Source organism: Nothobranchius furzeri, chromosome 4 (assembly GCF_043380555.1).
Source record: "Nothobranchius furzeri strain GRZ-AD chromosome 4, NfurGRZ-RIMD1, whole genome shotgun sequence".
NCBI classification, from domain to species: domain Eukaryota; kingdom Metazoa; phylum Chordata; class Actinopteri; order Cyprinodontiformes; family Nothobranchiidae; genus Nothobranchius; species Nothobranchius furzeri.
In genome coordinates, this window is record NC_091744.1 from 62,251,917 (window position 1) to 62,273,454 (window position 21,538).

Genomic DNA, 21,538 nt, shown 5'->3' on the forward strand with positions numbered 1-21,538 from the left:
CTTGTCCGACAGGGTTTGCTGGGGAAGGAGGGGGTGGGGGGGTTACAGGCTTAGCAGAGAGTAGGAAGCTGCCTGCACCTCCTCTAAACTCTGTTTGATCTGCTCGTGTGTTTTTTTATGTGTGTATGTGAGAGAGAGAGATTGTGTGTGATTTCCAGAGCATCCAGGTTGTCGTGCAGATTAATACAACATGCCTTCCATCCAGCGCCGTGCAGACCCTCATCCAGTGTGTGGTGTGGTGTTGTAATGGTTTGTGTTACCGTCTGTTGGATCTGTGTCCGGGTTCGCCACTGCTGTTCCTCTCACACTAGTTTATTGCTTCAATTTGACTTTTCGGTTCTTCTAACTCTAACCGGTCCAACGTGTTGCAGTCGGCCCGAGTCACCATGCATCTCTAAAACTTCACCACCTCATTGGGCTCAGTAGATTGGCTGCCGTGCTACAGATCAGCATTTCTACTCAGTGCTTTGCCTTCTCTCCACCACATCACCGAGCTGCTAGCTGTTGCCTGACAGTGTTTCTGATCAGAGTCCGAGCCTGCTCATCTACACTGCAGCTCTTTTCTTTCTTTCTTGTCTTTGTCCGTTTTAACTTTGTGTCTTTCAAGGCTTCTAAGGAAGCTGGACGAGCCCTGGTGGGGAAGGCCGCCAGCCCCCCCTTTGAGAGCCAACATCATCATTTGCTGCACTGCTTAGAGAAAACCACGGTAAATGACTTTCTTCTCTCTGCGTCCAATAGGAAACGATCACTACTGCATCTTTTATTTCACCGACAGACTGAAGAAAACAAATTCCTTTTTGTGTATAATTGCATCACGCTCTAGCCTTCATCGCCAACTTGTTACAGTAAGTTAAAAATAGAAACAAAGGGATTTTTTTTCTCATCTATGCTCAAACTGTAGAATCTATTTTATATGCAGCGTGAGCTAAAAATAGCTGCAAATGGGGCTGGGAAATGTTGAGTCCCTCTTTTTTTAGCAACATGGTGAGAAAAACATGCCTGCCTGCCAGCTTTTCCCTTAAACAAACCAACATGCGTCATTTTTCACAGTTTATAATTCAGAGACATGAGAGGCTGCTTAATGCTTGTGAGATAATTCTCACGCTCGCAGCAACACCAAGAAGTAAATCAGCCGATTGTTTGTATTGATAAAAGACTTGCTGTTTGTCTGGAAAAGGCAATGAAAAAGGGTTATATTCCATCAGATAGCCTTGCACGTGTTTGCATTAGTTGTCTCATGGCGTGCGTTGTAGATATCAGAGAGATGAGCACGATTGAAAGAAGGGGGGTTCAGGGGGTACAGCATCACATGCTTCACGGTGTCTCTCTGCCACCTGCTGGTGGGACCTGCGACACGTCAGAAAGCTGACCTTCAAGTCACGCTCATTTGTCACAGAGATAACAGTTGTGTTCTCGCAGATGGCTCTTAATATGGACATCTGGGACAATACAGTTCTGTTCCCTTGATAATTCATTTCCTGTTTAGCAGGCGACGTTTCCATGGATGCTCTGTGTAGTAGCTCATTAGCAACACTCAGGCCACATCATCGCGGTGTTTGTCTGCAGAATCACGAGTTTGTGGACGAGCAGACGTTTCAGGCCAACTGCATGGAGGTCTCTTTGGTGAACAAGTCTGGCTCCCGCTCCTCGTCACTGTCTTCGTCTCCACACGGCCTCAGCTCGTGCTGCTGTCGACGGCACAAGAAGAAGAGCAGCTTCAGCCTGCCGAGCACCAACAACCAGGAGCTCAGCACCATACAGATCAGAGAGAGGCCGGTGTCCAACAGGTACACAGCAAAGTAGTCACAAAAACCAGTAGATGATGTTTCATTCAAAAAGGTCTAATCACAGACAGATGTTAGATAGATAGATAGATAGATAGATAGATAGATAGATAGATAGATAGATAGATAGATAGATAGATAGATAGATAGATAGATAGATAGATAGATAGATAGATAGATAGATAGATAGATAGATAGATAGATAGATAGATAGATAGATAGATAGATAGATAGATAGATAGATAGATATGCCACATAATAAATTAGTAAAGGATTTAAAGACGCAGACTCATGTCTTGGACACGAGAAACGTGACTAACAACCACTATTAAATGGTGTGTTTTAGACCCTCAGGCAGTTTTGAACGTGCTTTTTAATTTTTTTTTTTTTTTTTTAGCGGAAATCACTGCAGCAGCTCAGGGAGTCTTCTGAGAGCTGTTCTTTATCTTTTTTTTTTTTTTGCATCTTCAACAGATGCAAGTTCAAACTTTACAATGCAATGTAATATTTATTCGAAACATCGAGGTTTTGGTGCAACGTGAGCTGCCATACACTCTTTGTCTTTTTATTCATCTTTTTTCTGCACAGCTCATGTAAAAAAAGACCTGCTTGCAGTCCTGGCCTGTCTCATGATGAAACTTTTGACAAGTCCTGAAACTAGAATTGAGACAAACAGGGCCTCTAAATGTCGAGGCGTTCAGATCCCATATCCTCAGTTCTCAGCTAATTACAGAGTTAAAGGAGCTGATGCAACAGAGAAGAAAACATGACCCTGCCGCAAGTTTTTATAACATTTTATTAGAATTAAAGGCAGCTATAGATTAGCCTTGTTGCATTAGTAGTTTTAGAAGTTCGCTTTAAAACCTAATAAAGGATAAAGCTTATGAAATTGCTTCAACTAGTCCATTATAGACTTAGTCATTGATTTCTTTATTTATTGTTCCCATTGAGTCCAAATATAAACAAAAACAACATCAAAAGTCATTATTATTGTGTTCAAATGGATTCCAGGCCAACTTAATGAGCACCATTGTGTAGTTCATCATCATCCACATACCCAATAAATTGTCCTAAAGCAACTAAATTCTGCCAAATTCCACAACAACTCACACAGTGTTCATAAACCTTTATATAAGGCACTTTAAAATGTTCCACCTCTTTCAGATGTAATGGTAGGAAATTCCTACAGGACCTGACACATAAACGCACCAGATGTGCAACATTTAGCTGCTTATATGTCTGCATATAAATGAGCATGCATGTTAATAATCTTGTAATGTCAGATGGACAGCTCTGTTAAGGTTTTTGTAAACAGTGTTTGCCTGAATTTCTATGAAATGTAAGAATTTGCAGCCTTTTAATGATTTAGAGTGACTTAATACACATTGTGTTCATAAGCATTAGAACAATATAAGCACTGCTTTTCTATTTTATTGATATTGCTGTTTAGTCAGCATTCTGAAATCAAATGTTGTACTTGATACAGGAACATGTTGATGCACTTAATAATAAAAGGGATCATTTTGAAGCAGTATTAGAACAGCAGCAACTCACTTCTGTCTTGGCTGCACTCTGACTAGCTGTTAGCTCATCAGTCCCAAAGAAAATAAACTTTACTTGAACAAAAAGAGTAAAGATGGTAATTATGTACAACTATTATACAGAAACACACTTCAAAATGGAAAATCTCTTGATTGTGTTTAGGCCGTATGTTTTATACTTGTTTTTTTTTTTAGTAGCTCAGAAAACATATAATTAAGTTTCACACATTTTATGTGTGAAATATTTGATGCAGTGGATGAACCATAAGCAGGCAGACAGTGTGATCAGAGCTCTATTTAAACCCAGGTTTTTGTTTCAAACACCAGGAGTTTTGAGTCTATTATGTTGTGTTTTCTGTAGGCTTTAACATTCATACATCAATAAAAATGCTCTTTAGAATAAAGCTGTTGAACTTCTGCAAAAGCTGCCTCCAATGAAGAAAGTATAAAAGAACTGTTTGAAAACTTGTCTTAAAGCGAATACAAGCTAAGTCCTTGCTTTCTCTCTCTCACTCTGTCTCTTTATCTCCCTCTCTCTCTGTGTCTTTCTTTCTCCCCCCTCTCTCTCTCTCTGTGTGTCTCTTTATCTCCCTCTCTCTCTGTGTGTGTGTGTGTCTTTCTTTATCTCCCTCTCTCCCTGTGTCTTTCTTTCTCCCCCACCCCTCTCTCTCTCTCTGTCTCTTTATCTCCCTCTCTCTCTGTGTCTTTCTTTCTCCCCCACCCCTCTCTCTCTCTCTGTCTCTTTATCTCCCTCTCTCTCTGTGTCTTTCTTTCTCCCCCACCCCTCTCTCTCTCTCTGTCTCTTTATCTCCCTCTCTCTCTGTGTCTTTCTTTCTCCCCCCCCCCCTCTCTTTCTGTGCCTCTCTCTGTCTGTCTTTCTGTCTCTCTCTTTATCTCCCTCTCTCTCTGTCTGTCTCTCTCTCTCTGTCTGTCTCTCTCTCTGTCTGTCTTTCTGTCTCTCTCTTTATCTCCCTCTCTCTCTGTCTGTCTCTCTCTCTCTGTCTTTCTTTACCCCCCCCCCCTCTCTCTGTCTGTCTCTCTCTGTCTGACTTTCTGTCTCTCTCTTTATCCTCCTCTCTCTCTGTCTGTCTTTCTGTCTCTCTCTTTATCTCCCTCTCTCTCTGTCTGTCTCTCTCTCTGTCTTTCTTTACCCCCCCCTCTCTCTGTCTGTCTCTCTCTGTCTGTCTTTCTGTCTCTCTCTTTATCCTCCTCTCTCTCTCTCATCCTGATTTTCCCTCACAGCCGCTCCAGCCTGAATGCCAAACTTGATGAAACTGTGCCCTTGAAATGTAATGAACCTTACATCACCCCGTCCATGGTCAGCCTGTCTGCCCCGGTGGTGACCTCATCAGACGAGGACGCTTCCACTACAGCGTACTCTCAGAGCAACATTGTCCGAGTATCTGCCTTGTAGATGCCACCGTCTATCCAATCTGATCAGCTGATTGGTCTCAAGAAGCACCAGATGCTGAGGAGAGGGACCACCGAGCATCAACCTGCCATAATCAAGAAGGATTATAAGATTCCCAGAGGTTGGATTTTCTTTTGTTCTTTTTTTAAAGTAGTGATTTCATCTGATGTCAATCACTGCATGGTATTAAAAGTGGTGTGGACAGCTGCCCTGGAAGTGGAAGCGAACCAGCAGACCTTTGCTTCCTTAAGCACAGCAGAGTGAAGAGGTGTTCGTGGTCATCATTGTTGCCTAAAAATGACAAAAAAAAAGACTTTATTTTTGAATATGTAATGTATGTGTTGTCTCAGAGTCAAAGGCAGATGTTTAGAGATCATTCCCAAAGGCCTCTGATAACAAAGCACATGTATTCATCTCCTGAAGGCCATGTTTGTGAATATAAAACCTGTCTGATTACACGTTTGGCATCCACCTTTTGACACTTCTCCATTTAAAAGCTTTCTTATCTTCTCCTGTTCACTCTTCTAAAAAAAAAAGAAGAAAAAACACAGTTCCATCCCCTGGAATGATCAAATGTTGTGAATATTCATTTACAGACTGATGAAATGGTCACCGCTGTTCCTTGAAGAATAAAATCCACCACTCATCCTGACATGTTTGTGAACTGTGCAAGTGAAAGTCTAAAGACCAAATCTGTGTTAGCTCCCATGTTTGACATTCTGAATCTGTGTGAAAGCCGCTGTGGTTAGTTAACAATAGTTATTGATAACTATACAGGGTATACCTTAGTTAGGGCACAAGTGAATAACTGAATGTTCTCCGCAACATCTACTCAATAATAATCTTAACGTGGACTCTTGTGGTAGCATTGACCTGGGGGAACTTTATGAAAGAACATCGACTCCAATGACTTCCTTAAAAAAAGAAAACGACAGAATTTCAAAGAAAGACTTCATTGTGTAAAAGCACCATTTTGTATATTTTTCATAATGTAAATATCTCAGTTAGGACTTTATCAAATGCATCTGAAGTTGGCTCCACTTATTTCTAGATTTAGTTGTTGGCAAATCTCTTTCTGTCTGTTAACTGGTTGAATTAATGATTTGCATGCTGTCATTGCAGAATTCTGTTTTATTAAAGTATGTCTCTGCTCATTGTTGGAGGTTTGTCAGTTAAATAATGATCGATGAAGGGAAACACAATGAAGTGGGTGTGTTCTGATTCTGCAGCTCTGCTTTTAATGAAATTTTGTCTTGTTTAAAGGGATGGTTTCAGATGTTTTGAAAAGGGGGCTTTGTGAGAAGGTTCTTCATAAGGAATCGTGTGGTGGATGGCTCTTTGAATGGAGAAATGTTGAGAATTAAAATGTATTTTGACCAGTTTGAGAAGCTATGGGCTATCTTGAGTAAGGCTTAGACCCAAACAGACATATAGTTCACGTGTGACAACCCTTACACTGATCTCAGTTTACATTTTATGGTTAATCTGAAATGTGATGGTGGAAGTATAACAATTTAGTAAAACTGAAAGAAGGCTCACCGGGTGGGCACGGCAGTGTGAGTTTATTACTCATACATTTGTAATAATATGTCTAAATCAATTTGGGAGACATTATTTACTGAATTGTCAAAGAATTATATGAAAATGTTATAACTTTCTATGTTTTTGCACTTTTTGATTGACTGGAGTGAAATTAGGATACCGTTTGGTTTGCTAATGGAATATTTTGCTAATGATAATAGAACATAATTTAACACCAAACCATGAAAATAAAACTATTGGCTGTGTTTAAAGAGACATTGTGTAGCTTTTACCTTTAATCTCTGGAAATGTCAAATGAAATATTGTTGAAAATGAATAAAATGATGTCCAGTTGTTGAAAAATATTGGCGGCTTTGTAACATATAACCATAAATATCGAGTTTAACCCTCCCACTGTCCTAATGGGTGACCCCATGAAGAAAGTTGACCATTGAGCAGGGTTGATGGTTCATCTCTTGGGTCCATGTGGCAGGGGTGAGGAGTGAGCACCAACTCACCCCTGCCACGTGGACCTCAAGGGATAGAACAACATTTACCGTAATATTTTAGCAAAAGTCACGGTAGTGTAAAACTACTCTGAAATGTATGTACAGCCCTCCAATCATGTGGAAACACTGCTACTTTAAAATGTCTACTCTCCTTCACTACATAGGGAGTGTGCCATTTTGCTGTGATGTTAAAAATTGTAGCTGATTTTCCATTTCGCTACCAAGGGCCCTTGAAACATCACAAAAAGTTATGTGCATTTGTTGTACACTGGTTTGGTAGAAGTAGACCATAGTGCACTGTGACCTGAGCAAACAGCATGCTAATGCTAGGAACTCAACGGAAATTAAAAGGTTTGAGAATTGTTGAAAATGCTCAAAATTTTCTAGACATCTTTTCTCTAAAGTGTCTCGTCTCTTCATCTAGCTGAACCTGAAAAAATTCAACAAAATCAAATCAAAGATACTTTATTGATCCCAGAGGGAAATCAGAGCTTCAGTACACACAGTTCAGAGATCAGACATACATGGGCAAGACACATGACAAGAATTGGTGACTGTGGTCATTCGCAACCCTGAGTCGCGCTACCTTAATAGAGATAAGAGGGGTTACGTGAGGATTGGTTCAGGTGGAGGGGAAAAAAAGGCACTTCAGAGTTACCCTCCACCAGGAGGGCAGCTTTGCTCTGCAAAAAAACACCTCAAACATAAATGAAACAAACTTCAGACAACACAACATAAGTGTCCACTAGGTGGGGTGGTAGGTTGGGACCATCCCTACTTCAGTTCCTGCAGCCACGATAAGCAGCGCATGTCACCTCAGTGTGGATAGGGGGAGGAGCATTGAGGGTTGGAGGGTTGTAGTGACCCTGGAACGATTCAGCGGCCTTCCCACAGTCCCGCCCAGCAGACAGAGTTGAGTTGCCGTAGCGACGGCACATTCCACATATCTTCTGAGGGGGGAGTTTTTGTTGGAGTCTTGCAGGCTAAAGGGCGCCAGATTCCGATTAGAAATTGTTTTGGGGCCAGACGGAGATAATTTCCTCTCTGTCTTACAGTTCCTTGGTCCTCAACCTCTGAAAATCCCAGTAATGGACATTAAACTATCCCAATTCGTGCTGATTTGTACACTCTATCCTTGATGGCATCCACCGTTGTGGCATTGAATGAATCTCGGCCAAAGTTCCAAGCTTACGATTCATCTCGACAATTATGTGAGTGTGTGAATTCACAGCGCGGTACAAACCATCTCTAAGCTCCGGGATCAGGCCAATATTCCTCGACAGCTCGTTACTTTTCCGGTAAGCCAGGTAGCCTCCAATGCCAATGAGCAGGAAACCTGACACCAACACCACGAATATCCACACGTCTTCAGAGTCCTCCACAGACAGCTGAGATACACAAATCAAGTTCCACTGTTTCCAGGAGTCCTTGATGTGTCCAACTGGGTCTGTCCCGGAGGGGCATCCAGAGCCCATTCTCATCGTTGAAAAAATTTTATCAATCGCGTTGAGTGACCAACTGACGAGATCCATTTTAGTGATTTCAGTTTCGATTTTCCAGAAAAAATGCAGAAGCAGCCGTGCACCCAGCACACAGAGACAGACAAAGCCCTTGAAACATATCACAAAAAAGTATGTGCATTTGTTGTACACTGGTTTGGTAGAAGTAGACCATAGTGCACTGTGACCTGAGCAAACAGCATGCTAATGCTAGGAACTCAACGGAAATTAAAAGGTTTGAGAATTGTTGAAAATGCTCAAAATTTTCTAGACATCTTGACTCTAAAGTGTCTCGTCTCTTCATCTGGCTGAACAGCAGAACCTGAAAAAATTAAACAAAACGTTAAATCATAATAAAAATAAATAAATAAAATAATGTGGAAATCATGCTGCATGTCACCCGACACGCTGTGGCTCGATTGGACCCTATGACTTTTTTGCTTAGGTTATAATAGCTCTATAGTTGAATAAAGATCTTGGCAGTAAGTCCACATAAAGCGATTTCAGCTGTTTTATTCTTGACATTTTCAGTACCTTCCAGAATGAGCCGTGCCAGGGCTCTGTAATTTTAAGAAAATAAGCTGGAGCTGGCAACGCCCACAAACCCCCTGCTCGGGCTGCTATAAGCTGAGCAGCTCTGATATCCAGGAAGAGCTCAGAGTGCCCTCCAGCAGCAGCTCTCTCCTGCAGAATGGAGGTGCTTTTGTACATAATTCCAAAAACAAACTGCAAACACTGAAAACATATTTTTTCCCATTTGCAGTGTTTATAGAAGGAGTAGAAACCCAAAGGATGCAACAAAAGATTTTCAACAAACAGCTTAAAAGATCCTTTTTTAAAAGATACAATTTCACACAATGTGGATCCCAGAATCACCAGGTGCATTTATTCTAATTGGTAATAAGCTACTTGCGACTTATGGTTGATGAGGGGAGGTTTCTCTCGTTTGGAGTGAAGTGAAATGTGCAAACAACATAAAAAAGAGCAACGGAGATTCACACTTAGTAGCTTCATTTGTTATCTATAAATAAACTAGCTCATGCTCAAAGAAGATGGAACAAAATGTGTTCCTTACTGTTTTAATGAGGAAGATGTTTTGTTAGTTTAAAATATGGACAATCCCTTATTTTATGGGACATTTTGTAACTCTTTGGTAACCCCCAGGCTAATCTGGGTCAGCTGCTACCACTTTTTGTGTTTGCAACATGGTTTGCAAGTAACCTAAACCTCTATGTAAAAAGCCATGTAATCTGAAAATGACAATGGCATAAAGGTTTCTAAGATCACAATCACATGAACTGGAACGGTATTTTTTCAGATCTGAGTTGGTTCAAGATAGCAGAAATCACCACATAGCTCAGCCCTGTTTGGACTGTCTGTTGGTTTATGAAACCAGTCAGAAGAAATCTGTGTTTCTCCAAACTCAAAGAGCTATTTAGCACAGGTAAGATATTAAATGTACCAAACCTTTCCACAGAACCTTGTTCAAAGCTCTGATCTATTGCTTTAATGGTGAGGAAACGGGGACAAATTAACACACATTGTGCATTTGGTGCAGTGGATAAAATAAACAGTGTAGCTCTACTGAAACATCCATAAAATGGCTCATGTCGTTTTTTTTAAACTACAATATAATTACCAGGATTTATTAATGTTTTTCCTGACTCAAAGAAGATTTCTGTTAGTGAGGCAGGATAATAAGGAGGTGCTGCTGCTGAACATGTGAGGGCCTGACTGGCCCAGCAGTAGGTCCTGGCAGCGGGGGTCTCTGGAGACACACGAGCTAGCCCATAAGTGATTGTTTGACAGAGCGTCCCCCACGCACCCCTCCTCCTGCTGAGCTGATTGTGTCGGTCCAAACAGCTCCTCACAGCAAGCATCACCTCCGCGCGGTGGTGTCTAGCAACAGCTGAGGAGTCCGTCTGTGTAAAATCTGAGACTGCACAGCAACACGTAGAACAAAAGATCTTTTACAACCATAAAAACGGGCTCAGGTGTGTTAATGTCTGGTGTAACACACAGGGTTTTATTACATGAAATGTACCATAATGGTGCCAGATTATGTGAAAATGTGGTCGTTTAGCGTTGAAATGGAGCCAGCAGAAAGGATGTCATAAACTCTTATGGAATCTGGATTTAGCCCAGCTCTTTAGCTTATAAAACTCAGCATGAAACTGAGGGTTCACTGCAGCATAAATTAGTGGGTCACTCAGTGATGTGATGCAGGTAATAGACACGGACAGGATCTCCAAGTCTTGAATGATCTGCTTCTGAGAACAAATAAATAAACATTAACAATAATTACAGATTTTCTGTTTGCGTTAACAAGTGGATGTGTTTATGATTAAAATTCTGACATTACCTGTGGATTCTTGTTTTTGTGAGTGAAAACATTAACCAAGATACTTGTGATCAGCGGCAGCCAGAATAAAAGGAAGGTTAGAATAATGAAGCCAGCACGCTTGGTCATTCTGCTTTCTTTGTTCTTCCTCGCTCGCTCCCTGTTTGCTTTTGAAGGCATGATGCAGACGGCGCCTTCTAACTCTATATTTTGTGTTTTGGCTTCAGTATTTGGGTCTGGAGGTGTTGACGCTGTTTGATCTGACACCAGAGCTGCCTGTTTTTCTCCAGTGTTGCTTCTCTGTTCTTGTTTCAGATCAGTCATTAAGAAAGAAGCAGACTCAGGATTGTCTCTTTGTGCAGACAATAGAACATGAAGGCTGGGATCATTGGCTGCTGGTTTCAGACTCTCTCTGGACTGATTGTCAGCATTAAAATTGCTTGAAGCATTTTGCGTCGCTCCATTCGAGCCCCGAATGTTTGCTGCAGCATCTTGAGATAATGGTTTTGTTTCCATTTTTATGGAAAGCGGGCTGCACGACTCCGTTTTCAATGATTTCTCCACAACGTGTCCTGCAAGTGGGTGGGGTTGATTCATTTCTAAATGACTCACCGCTGCTGCTATATTTTTTAATTCTGTTGTCTTCTCAGAACTGATGGATTCAAACTGGGGAGCTTCTCCTGAGGTCAGCGAGGATTTTTTCTTGAATTGATTTGGTGCAGCCTGCGTTTGAGCAGTGCTAATGCTCAGGATCTGCTCCGGCTCAGATTTACTGTGTCCATTTTCCACATCAGCGGTTTCTGTTCTCCTTGGTTTATGTTCTGTTGAACCCTTTTTAGGAACAAAAATACCTTTGTCAAAAATTTTGCGATTGTGTGATCTAATTAGGGCAAAAATGCGAGCGTAGAATCCAGTGATGACACCGAAGCAAGCTGCCCACAGCAGGAGCAGCACAAAAAGTCCAGAAGGAGACGTTCCTCCTTTCTGTCCTTTGCATTGTGCATACACAGGAGAGTCTTTCAAAAACATCTGACAAAAAACTGCCACCAGGAAGGCCAAAGTCCAAGTGAGAGGAAGGAGTACCATAATCCGTCTTTTGCGTTGGCTTGCCTGGAAGGGGTTTGCGATTGCCTGGTACCGCTCTGCACTTATGCACGCTAGTGTCAACAACTGGACACAGCTGCTGAAGTTGAAAGAGGCCATTTGTGTGTCACAAACCAAAATGTCCATGTGTCCTTTTTGATGCACAGTTGTGATGATGTCCAGCAGGATGGGGCAGTCGAGTACACAACGCAGGAAGTCCGCCACAGCTAGATTCACCACCAGCGCATTAACAGACGTTTGCAGTGATTTTTGGTGGCACACAGCCAGAATGACAAAAATGTTCGCCGCAATCCCCACAACCGACGTGATCAATAGAACCAAGCAGTTTGCAACTACAAGGGCGACGTCAAAGTGCTGCTCCCAAACCGTGATGTTCCCAGAGTCCCACTCAGGTGTGGGCTCGCCTCTCATCTCCCAGTTCAAAGAGTCATCATGCTCAGCTGTCCGTCGTTACTCTTTACATGCTCCTCTCGTTGCAGAGCATCTCTGGTGAATGAATAATGGCTTGGACAAGTTTCTCCAAAGCACCCGCCCTTTTCATTATCACCCCACAGCACCACTGGGTCACCTGGGAGTCCTCACTGTTCACATTCATTAAAAACTCTGCAGTGTATTCACAGCAGAGAAAACTGAGGGACCTATAGAGGGTTGGTAATTGAATAGCAGTCGTGGTGTCACTATCGTCTCATCCCTGACATAAATGACTTCATAAGAGTAAGCAGGGTTTTAAATCTGGAACCTATGTGATGGTGCTGAGATAAACACGCGAATGAGCTGTCTGTTTTGCCGCAGAAGGAGGAAAAGCTTGGCGTTGGTGGGAATGCCAGATGGATGAGTTAGGAATTCTTGAATTGGCTCAGGAAATGATAGGAGCGGTGCTGCAGGATTATAGTATGACATTGTGTAATCCTGTTTGGAGATAACGTGTGAAATGCTCTTTGCTTCAAATGTGGAAGCTTATAAACTACAATAAATCTGGGATTAGATTAAAGCAATACATTCTTGACCATCCAAACTAATACAAAGGAAAACAAAGTAATATGAAAGAGGGTAAAAGCTTGGGAAAGTAAACTGCTGAAAGACAGACATTGATTTGTTTCACTCCATTCCAGCTCTGTTGACAGATTTAAAGGCCTGAACCTAGAAAGCAATCACTGCAGCTTCAGGATAATGTACGATGACGGAGCTCCAGACAGTTCATTTAGAAGCAGATTCCCATTTACAGTATTAGCTGTAAGTGTTACAAACAGGTGTGTGTGTGTGTGTGTGGGGGGGGGGGGGGGGGGGGGGAATCAATCAGCAACAACCAAACGTGTTACAGCAAACAAAACAAAGGGGACTTCATGACGACAGACCCTCTAACTTGGTAATTGAAAACAAGAGTTACAGACCGCTGTGTGCTACATGCAGCTCTGTCTGATAACAGTTACAGCTAAGCAGTCACACAGCCTGAAACATACGACATCAGTGAAAAAAGTAACAGAAAGGTCTGCAATTCACCAGTTAACCAGCAGAACACAATAAATGAATTATTAATTGTCGTGGTAGCAATGGTGAGGGAGACAGGAAGATGTAGCGAACAGATGGGTGGATGTACTTTAATCTCAACCTTGGAAACCGTTGCAACAAAGAATGTAACATTAGAGTTAAAAAATGTGTTAATTGAAATAAATTAAGTTATATATTTTGTAATATTGTGTTTTAAAACTGCAACAAAAAAAAAGAGAGATTTACCACCCATTTATTACTTATTCATGCTGAGGGTTGCAGGGGCAAGACGTGGAGTCCAGCTTGGGCAGGTTAACAGTCCAGCAGAAGGACAGACAGACGAGACAACTGTGCACACTGGACAATTTAGCAAACCTAGGGAACATTATTTGCATATTTTTGGAATTTTGGAGAAAGGTTTTTGCTCTTGCAGAAAGACTACAGCTACGTCAGACATACAATCATCCTGCTGCAAGGCTGCCAGCCTGCAAAATATAACATAATCTCTGCTAAGAAAAGAGCCTGTATTATAGCTCGAGGTATGAGTTTGTTTTTGTGTGTGTTGGTCTGAGGCAGGAAGGACTTCCTGTACCTGCAGAGCTCTACTCTACTGAGGGTGGTGGAGAGGAGTTTCAGTTGTTGGCTTTTCCTCATTTAGATAGTGTGTATTTGTGTATTACTTTTTCATTTGTATCAACAGGGAAGAAGAAAACAATAATTTATGATATAAAGATGGGGGTGGTTAAACAAGTATGCACTTCTCAGTCTTTTACTTTATTTCTGTTAGTTGTTGGTCATGTTTTTCTTTTTTCTTTACTGTGTCGTATGTACATGTGTGAAATAAAAGCCGAATGAGTGAACATGTCCAATCTGGCAGCCAAATTCAATTAAAAATACTTAATTAGTTCCAGAGGGAAATTAAACAATGTCAATAATTGAGCCATTCTTTATTAGACTTTTATTTTATCTGTTGGTTGCTGGTTCAAATGCTGCTCCCTTCACAACATCAGGAGGAAACCCCGAGCTGTAGCAGACTGATTAGAGAGCTCCTTCACCATGCTACACATGTGGAAGGGTGCACATTTTTTGTGTGGGGTCTTCAGTCAGTCTTGGTAACACCAAGGCCACCACCTCCTCAATGATTTCCTCTTCCTAACTTTCTCTCTCTGGATTAGCAGAAGATCCGGACAACAATGCAGCAGAAAACGTGACTATGAAACTTCACAGCTTTTCAGACAACAGTCGCATCAGAACTGAGATGCTGGATCAGTGCAAAGAGCAGTTTGATCAGATTATGATTAGACATTTTTCCTTTTATAGTTTGTTTACACCAAGGCAACGTGGTTCTGTAATACTCTGGGATTAGTGTGGGTTCTTACATTTTTCTGCATTTGAATCAAACCAATGAATGTTTCTTGTAAAGGGACTCCTCCTCGCACAAAATACAATAGATTAGTAGGTCAGTGAGCAATTTAATCCAGACATGAAAGCGTTTTGCTGCTTGATTATCTCCCCAAAGTTACATTAAACAAGCTGTGCTGTAAAATATGGTTTTAATAAGAAAAATGTTTTGTTTTCCCTAAAGGAATCACTACAATTGAGGAATTGATTGGAACTTAAACAGTGCATTTGTTGTTTCTCTGTACCCAGGTATGTACTGTAATTAAACATGGTGCCATTTTCCAACCATATGAGTGAAATCACCTAAAATGCTGCTGATGTTTGGTTGTTACATAATCTACTATAAATACACTACTGGGCCACTGGAGTGTAGATTGGATGATTGATGCTGATGTCATTTTATTTAAATATTTTTTATGTAATTATAATAAGCAGGGGTATATGTATGTTCAGTTAAATCCAAGCTGCAGAAACTGGCCTTTTGGTTGTGGTGATGATGAGCGTTTCAACATCTGACAACTTGAAGTAAATAAATATCTAACATCCATACAAGAGATGTCTTTCCACACAATATGGAACCAGGTTCATTGCATTGTATTCACCGAACAAAAGAACTTCCCTTCATCTGTTTTTCACTGCCGTCTGGCTGCGATTGCTTTGTCTGTTCTTGTTAAAATGCAAACAAATTTTATTCAGCATTTTTCCTTTTGTTGCTTTCATTATAGTCTTCTTTTGAATAGACCCAAACACATTTTTAAACTTCAGAGGTAACGGCTGACTGACCTAAAACAAGCCGAGGTAATGGAACTGTCTGATAGATAACTCTCGTTGTGACTCAGTGAGTCAGATGGAGGAAAGTGAAGAACACTCAGTGATGGAATGTTTGTTCTATAAATGCTAAAGCAGATGGAAAAAGTGGATTATAGTGCACCTTTTACATATTTCATCTTTTTGTTCTGTTGTCATGCAAAATGTTTCAGATCAACAAGTAAATGTCACAGATACCCTGAGTAAAAACTAAATTCAAATGTTGATTTTTTTTTATTATGACGATAAATCCATCATTGCCAACCTGGTTTTCTGTGTAAAGGTCATTGACCCCTACGCCGTTGAAGGAAATAACTGCAATCAAGGGCGCACAATAACCACTAATGAGTCTCTTACATCGCTGAAGGATTGGAGGGTTTTCCAACATGAGCAGACCTGTTAAAGGTCAAAGGTCGTGATTCATCACATTTAACTCGTGATTTAACAAGTGAGACGATTACTTTATCACATAGGACCAGGTTGGTTTGGATAGCTGTTTTCCTTTAATTAAAAAAAAGAAAACATTCTTTGAAATCTGTTAATTCAAGTTATTGATGTCTGAAATCACAATTTGTTTTCTGATTCGAAACAGCAAAAACTGATGAAACCTTTCAGGTAGCACATACTTTTTTGCAGCGCTGTACTGTAAAGTTTTCCTTCAGTGCAAACTGAATTTGTTCAGAAACAGTGTGGATCTCTAAAAGCCACGAGCCAGCAGACATTTAGCTCTGTGTCCTTGATGAGGCACCAACAGACACACAACTGCTGCACCTTGTTTGCTTCGGCTGGCAGGAGTCGCAGGAAACACCTCGTTGTGCTTGTTGGCGCTCCTGCTTGTGGAGGAAAGACAGCTCCTCCCATTTCAAAAGGATGCTGACGCCGGTAGGCCCAAGGGGAACATATCGCCTGCACGACAACACCTCCAGAGCTCTATCACGCAACTGGTAGATGTAAAAAATATATAAATAAATAAAATGCACACACACACATACTGTCAGGAAATGTATATTCAATTAAATTATGTTTCCCTGCTGTCTCAGTTGTATCTCTCCTGAGCAGATGTAACTGCTTACCTGTTAGTTGGAAAGGCGGTAGATGATGGGATTATGGACGAGGCTGGTCTTGGCAACGCTGCGACTAGCAGAGGGATGTGCAGCTCTGGATTTACCACTGAAGGCGCCATGCACAACAGCCAGCACACAGGAGAGAAAATGCCACAGTCATTGGCAGGATAATACTAATAGCGTGCTCGTTCTCACTCTGCCTTGAACCTTGCAGCTCAATTATCTTGTTCAGCTGGTGGAAAAATTAGTTTGAACACCATGAAATCATACAAACAAACTCCTTTGGCCATTTTCCTCCAGTGCAGCTCGACTCGGCTCAGCGCGGTTCCAAGGCATGTCCACCAGTAATAGCTACCGGGTTGCCGCCTTCTTTTAGTCCTAACTTCTATGCGGATCCAAGCATCCAAGCTGGGCCTAAAACACAACATCTAAACGTTGCGTGAACGACTAGGGCGTGGCCAGGGGGGATGCCAGAGATTTTGGGCCCCATGAAAAAATATCAAGTTGGGCCCCATGGGGGCTCATCCATAGCTGGAGCTGGGGTTCCACCCTCCCAGATTCGAAGGTTGAAAAAAATATAATATATATATACTTTATATTAGTGTTTCAGTTTTGCTTAATTATGTAGGTCTATATGCATTCTTACTTATTTACATATAATTTTCACCAGCTGTCTCTCATTAAACAGTGAATTTCCTTCAACAGAATTAGCAATATCACTGCTGGAAAAAGCAGGAAATGCACATGCTGAAAGGTGTTAATCTCCTTTTCCCTATTACTCCCTTAAAATGTGTTTATTTACTCTAAGATCTTATTTGATGATAAAATTCAAATTTGGATATCTAATTAAATTTCCATGTTGTGTCAAAGCTTTACATAACTACATTTTCAGCTGTCTTTCCTCTAGAAATCAAGTATTTCTGTATGACTGACAAAAATTAAGGACTCACTGCTCACAAGGTGACTTCTTTGTTTTTGAACCCAGTCATTAAAATTAATGCACAACAGGGAACATGCTGCACAGACTCCTGCAGGATATTAGCTGTAGTTCACCATCATCAATACTAGATTTCATATTTTATTGTGTTCAATGTTACCGTAAATTCTCTTATACAGGCCCGGGCCTGTATTTGGCTCAAGCTCATCAAGCTCCAGGCCTTTATTGGAAGGAGGGCCAGTATTAGAGGCAGGTCTCTATTTCTATTTGAGCAAAATGAACTAATGGTTCGTTGGAGTTTTTGACAATTAATATTGAGCCCACATTTTCAAAGTTAAACACATTTCTTTTAACAACGGTAGTTTCTGCTTCAGCCATCTCCCCCCTCCCCCTGCGCAGCGGCCGCAAACTCACTGATGCGCCTGCAGCCGCTCAGAGTTCCTGCTGCTCTAAACATTAAAATAATTATTTCATTTTCTGTTCCTCACTTCTGATTACCTTCAATGGTGTCTGTTTGTTGCAACCAGCAGGTACAAAAACTAACTTGTTTTTATTTGACTATTTTTCTGTCCTGTCTGTTTATTATCTTCCTGCATCTCCTCTCAATCCTAAAGAGAAACTGCTACCTGGGTTCATATATATTCACCTTATGAGTTACCTTTGAACTGCAGTTCTAAAAGATCTACCGACCGCAAAAACAGCGGAGTGCTCGCTGCTTGCCGGCCGCATCAGTGATCAGTGCGTCACCGGATGACAAGTTGATGCGCCCCGCTCCACAGCAAAACGCATCAGGCGCAAATAAAAGACAGAAAACATCAAAGGAAATGAACCGACATGAACGATTGCGTGTTAAATAATTTGGCAACACCTGATTGTTACTGTGGCTGTGCTCAGGAGGCAGATTACCGACCGCAAAAACAGCGGAGTGCTCCCTGCTTGGCGGCCGCATCAGTGATCAGTGCGTCGGAGGACAAGGTGATGCGCCCCGCTCCACAGCAGCGAAACACATCAGGTGCAAATAAAAGACAGAAAACATTAAAGGAAATGAGCCGACATGAACGATCGCGTGTTAAATTAGTTTTTGAGGTGGCGACACCTGATTGTTACTGTGGCCGTGCTCAGGAGGCAGATCTACCAACCGCAAAAACAGCGGAGCGCTCCCTGCTTGGCGGCCGCATCAGTGATCGGTGCGTCGGATGACAAGGTGATGTGCCCCGCTCCACAGCAGCGAAACACATCAGGTGCAAATAAAAGACAGAAAACATTAAAGGAAATGAGCCGACATGAACGATCGCGTGTTAGTACCGACCCTCTGGCAGAGCGCGTTGCCCCCCCGAGCGCAGGAGCTTGTCACCTGCTGACAGCAGGCTGCTGTCTTTTCCGAGGGCTGCATCTTGCCGGTCATTATCACGTGACAGCGACTAGTCGACGACAGGCATAAAAAGTCACTATAGTGAAGTCGACTAGTTCATACAACCCCTATTGCTCCCCAGTGTTCTGCAGCGCACGTTCTCTTTGAACTTGATATCAAATTTTCGCCTCCTCTTCGTCTCCGCACGGTTAAAGTTACCCTCGCGGTCTATCACTGGCAAATCAAAAGTGAGACGATGACACAACCGCCCCCTGTACTTGCTTGTTACCACATTCCACCCGGCCACAATAAGAGACCGGCCATTATTCACCTCCACCGACTCCGACCAAAATTGGAGACCCGACCTTTAATTGAATGCCGGCCTGTATTAGAGGATTTACGGTATATTAAGTTTATTTATTACAATTGTTAATAACTTTTGTTTCATTTTTGCTCTCTGATGAATTATTTGGAAATGACTGATTTTTGGTTTGTGTTCTAAAAACTACATAAACAAATTACATCTTGTAAAACCTCCCATAATTCAGTCAGATTCAAAACATTTCATTTCAAGGTATTTAGTAGATGAAGAGGGGTTTTTTTTCCTTGTATGGTGCCTTCAAAAAGGTGCTTCACAGTAATAATCTCACAGTAATTTATGTTACATTAACAGACTAAATAACAATGCTTCAACCTGCCCAGCATCCAAAACAATCTATATATTTTTACTGATTGATCTTTCTAATTATCATTATGTGGAAAAACAATGAGTCTATCACCAAAAATTGCCTTTTTATATTCCTTTGTAATAGTACTGATAGAGAAGAGAGCCTTAAGTGATTCCCACAGACCCCCTTAAATGAGGCTGCTAGCTAACATGCTACAGTGCTCACCTTCTTGAGGTTCATTGGGTTGTGAGGGGACACCTGCTGACATATCATCAGCTGCTGATTCTGGTGGGGACAAGGACAAACACCCATTTACCATAATTAGATGAAACATAGTTCCTCTCACTGTGGATATCAGAGCTAGCAAACAGGCTGAATTTAACCACTCACTAACTAAACCCACCTTTCTTTGAGAAAAACTGTGTGACATACTGGGGCCCTGTCTTCTGCCTGTCCTCTTTCTCCTTTCTTTCTTTCCTTTTCTGTGACCCAGACTTTGTTTTTGCAGACATAGTTTTACTGCAGCCTTGACGCACTCTGCTGTCTGACTGCTAGTAGTCTTGCCTGTTACGCCCCCTCGGCCAGGTGGACTGTACCATTTTACGCCGTTAGGAGTGTGTGTGTGGGGGGGGGGGGGGGGGGGGGGGGGGGGCTTGTCAAATTAATTAGTCAAAATAAAGTAGCGACCTCAGAATAAATATACATTTCACAAAGACTAAAAGATTGTTTGTTTAATGTCTTAAATGAGAAAAAATACTGCAAAGTAAAGTACTTGTGATTTTTAAACTTTTTATTTTTTTATTCGACTTAGAAACTTTTTTGGGCCCCTGACAGCTGTGGGCCCTTAGAATCTTCCTAATCTCTCACCGCTTTACGGCGCCCCTGGGCGTGGCACCACTAATTGGTTAGGGGTAGAGGCAGTGATTGGTTAGGGGTGGAGACTGATAGCTCCAGAGTATTTTACCATGTTGCCTGTAGCCTTTTTCTGTGTCTTTTGTTTTTCGAGTCAGATAAAAAGTTAAAGCCCCATTAATTCAGCACAAACTTGTGAAATTCATCTCCGCATTTGACCCATCCCTGTGGGGAGCGGTGAGCTGCAGCTGTGGCCACGCTCAGGAACTATTTGATAGTTTAACCCCCCAATCCAACTCCTTTAAAGCTGAGTGTCAAGCAGGGAGGCATTGGGTACCCATTTTAAAGTCTTTAGTATGACCTGACTGGGATTTGAACCCTGATCTCTCAGTCCCATGGAGGACACTATCACTAGGCCACTGAGAAGGCGAAAAGCCACAGATTGATCAAAATGTTCTAGCCAGGTCCATACCAAATGTTCAACAACAATACCATGTCTTGTGTTTGTGTCAGATACAGACCTCACTCTGAGGTTTTGCCTGTCTCTGGAGGCTGCTCCGATGAGGAGCACACCCACTAGAGCCATTTCCCAGTTGTAATGGAATCCCTCTTGAGAGGCTAGAAGGTTGTTATCATCCTTCTAATCACATTTGTAAATGTAAGTCCAGTGAAGATTTACCGATAGCCTCACTAGTCTTACCAGCAGAGCAGAAGTGGCCCTTTTTCACTAGCGCCCACTCAAGGTTCGACCTGATTCGACTCAACTCAGTACATCTTCATGGGGCTTACATCTACAGCTGATTCACTTCTGAAGTCAAGGATTTCGCTAAAGTCAATCAGATGCATAAATGAACATGATCTAGGCAGTTTTACTGGTGCTGACACCTGATGTGGTTGAGTCCTTCTCAACATATACGCCACATCCAGTAAACTGGGTGGGCGGTTGCAGCATTCTATTAACCAGATCTGCTAATCCCATTTCTAATTATAAGATGACCTTAAACCCTGACATGAAGGATGGTGGGTATTCTGCATTTCTTCAGGAAACAGTTTTCTGATTTCAAGTCTAAGAAACTAAATTTTAAGATTTTTGTTTCACGTTAGAAGCAGCAGCCGCAACATACATTTAGATGGAAACCAAAAGCACTTTAACAGAAAAGCATTTGATGTTTTTTAGCTGAAGTCTGTCAAAGAGGATGATTTGATACTGGGGGGTGTGCCATCCCCCCCCCCGAGCTAGGAAAAGCTGTGGTTTTGTGA

At 41.8% G+C, this 21,538-nt stretch overlaps 2 protein-coding genes across 3 annotated transcripts in view; one reads left to right on the forward strand and one right to left on the reverse strand.

Moving 5' to 3' along the window:
- LOC107388594 (A-type voltage-gated potassium channel KCND2) overlaps window positions 1-4,879 on the forward strand; it is a 66,347-nt gene extending 61,468 nt beyond the window's left edge. For both annotated transcript variants that reach the window (XM_054732895.2, XM_054732896.2), the window contains 3 exons: window positions 608-706; window positions 1,567-1,787; window positions 4,568-4,879. In XM_054732895.2, coding sequence (XP_054588870.1) covers window positions 608-706; window positions 1,567-1,787; window positions 4,568-4,739 — 492 coding nt within the window. In that variant the 3' untranslated portion in view covers window positions 4,740-4,879. The remainder of the gene's footprint in view (window positions 1-607; window positions 707-1,566; window positions 1,788-4,567) is intronic.
- A 5,377-nt stretch (window positions 4,880-10,256) lies between these two features.
- On the reverse strand, window positions 10,257-12,252 carry LOC129153543 (dopamine D2-like receptor). The gene is made up of 2 exons (XM_054732897.2): window positions 10,628-12,252; window positions 10,257-10,535 (listed from the first exon to the last, which is right to left on the reverse strand). Exons 1-2 carry the CDS (start codon window positions 12,119-12,121, stop codon window positions 10,377-10,379), a joined length of 1,653 nt encoding a protein of 550 aa, XP_054588872.1. The 5' UTR covers window positions 12,122-12,252; the 3' UTR covers window positions 10,257-10,376.
- Window positions 12,253-21,538: the final 9,286 nt, after the last annotated feature.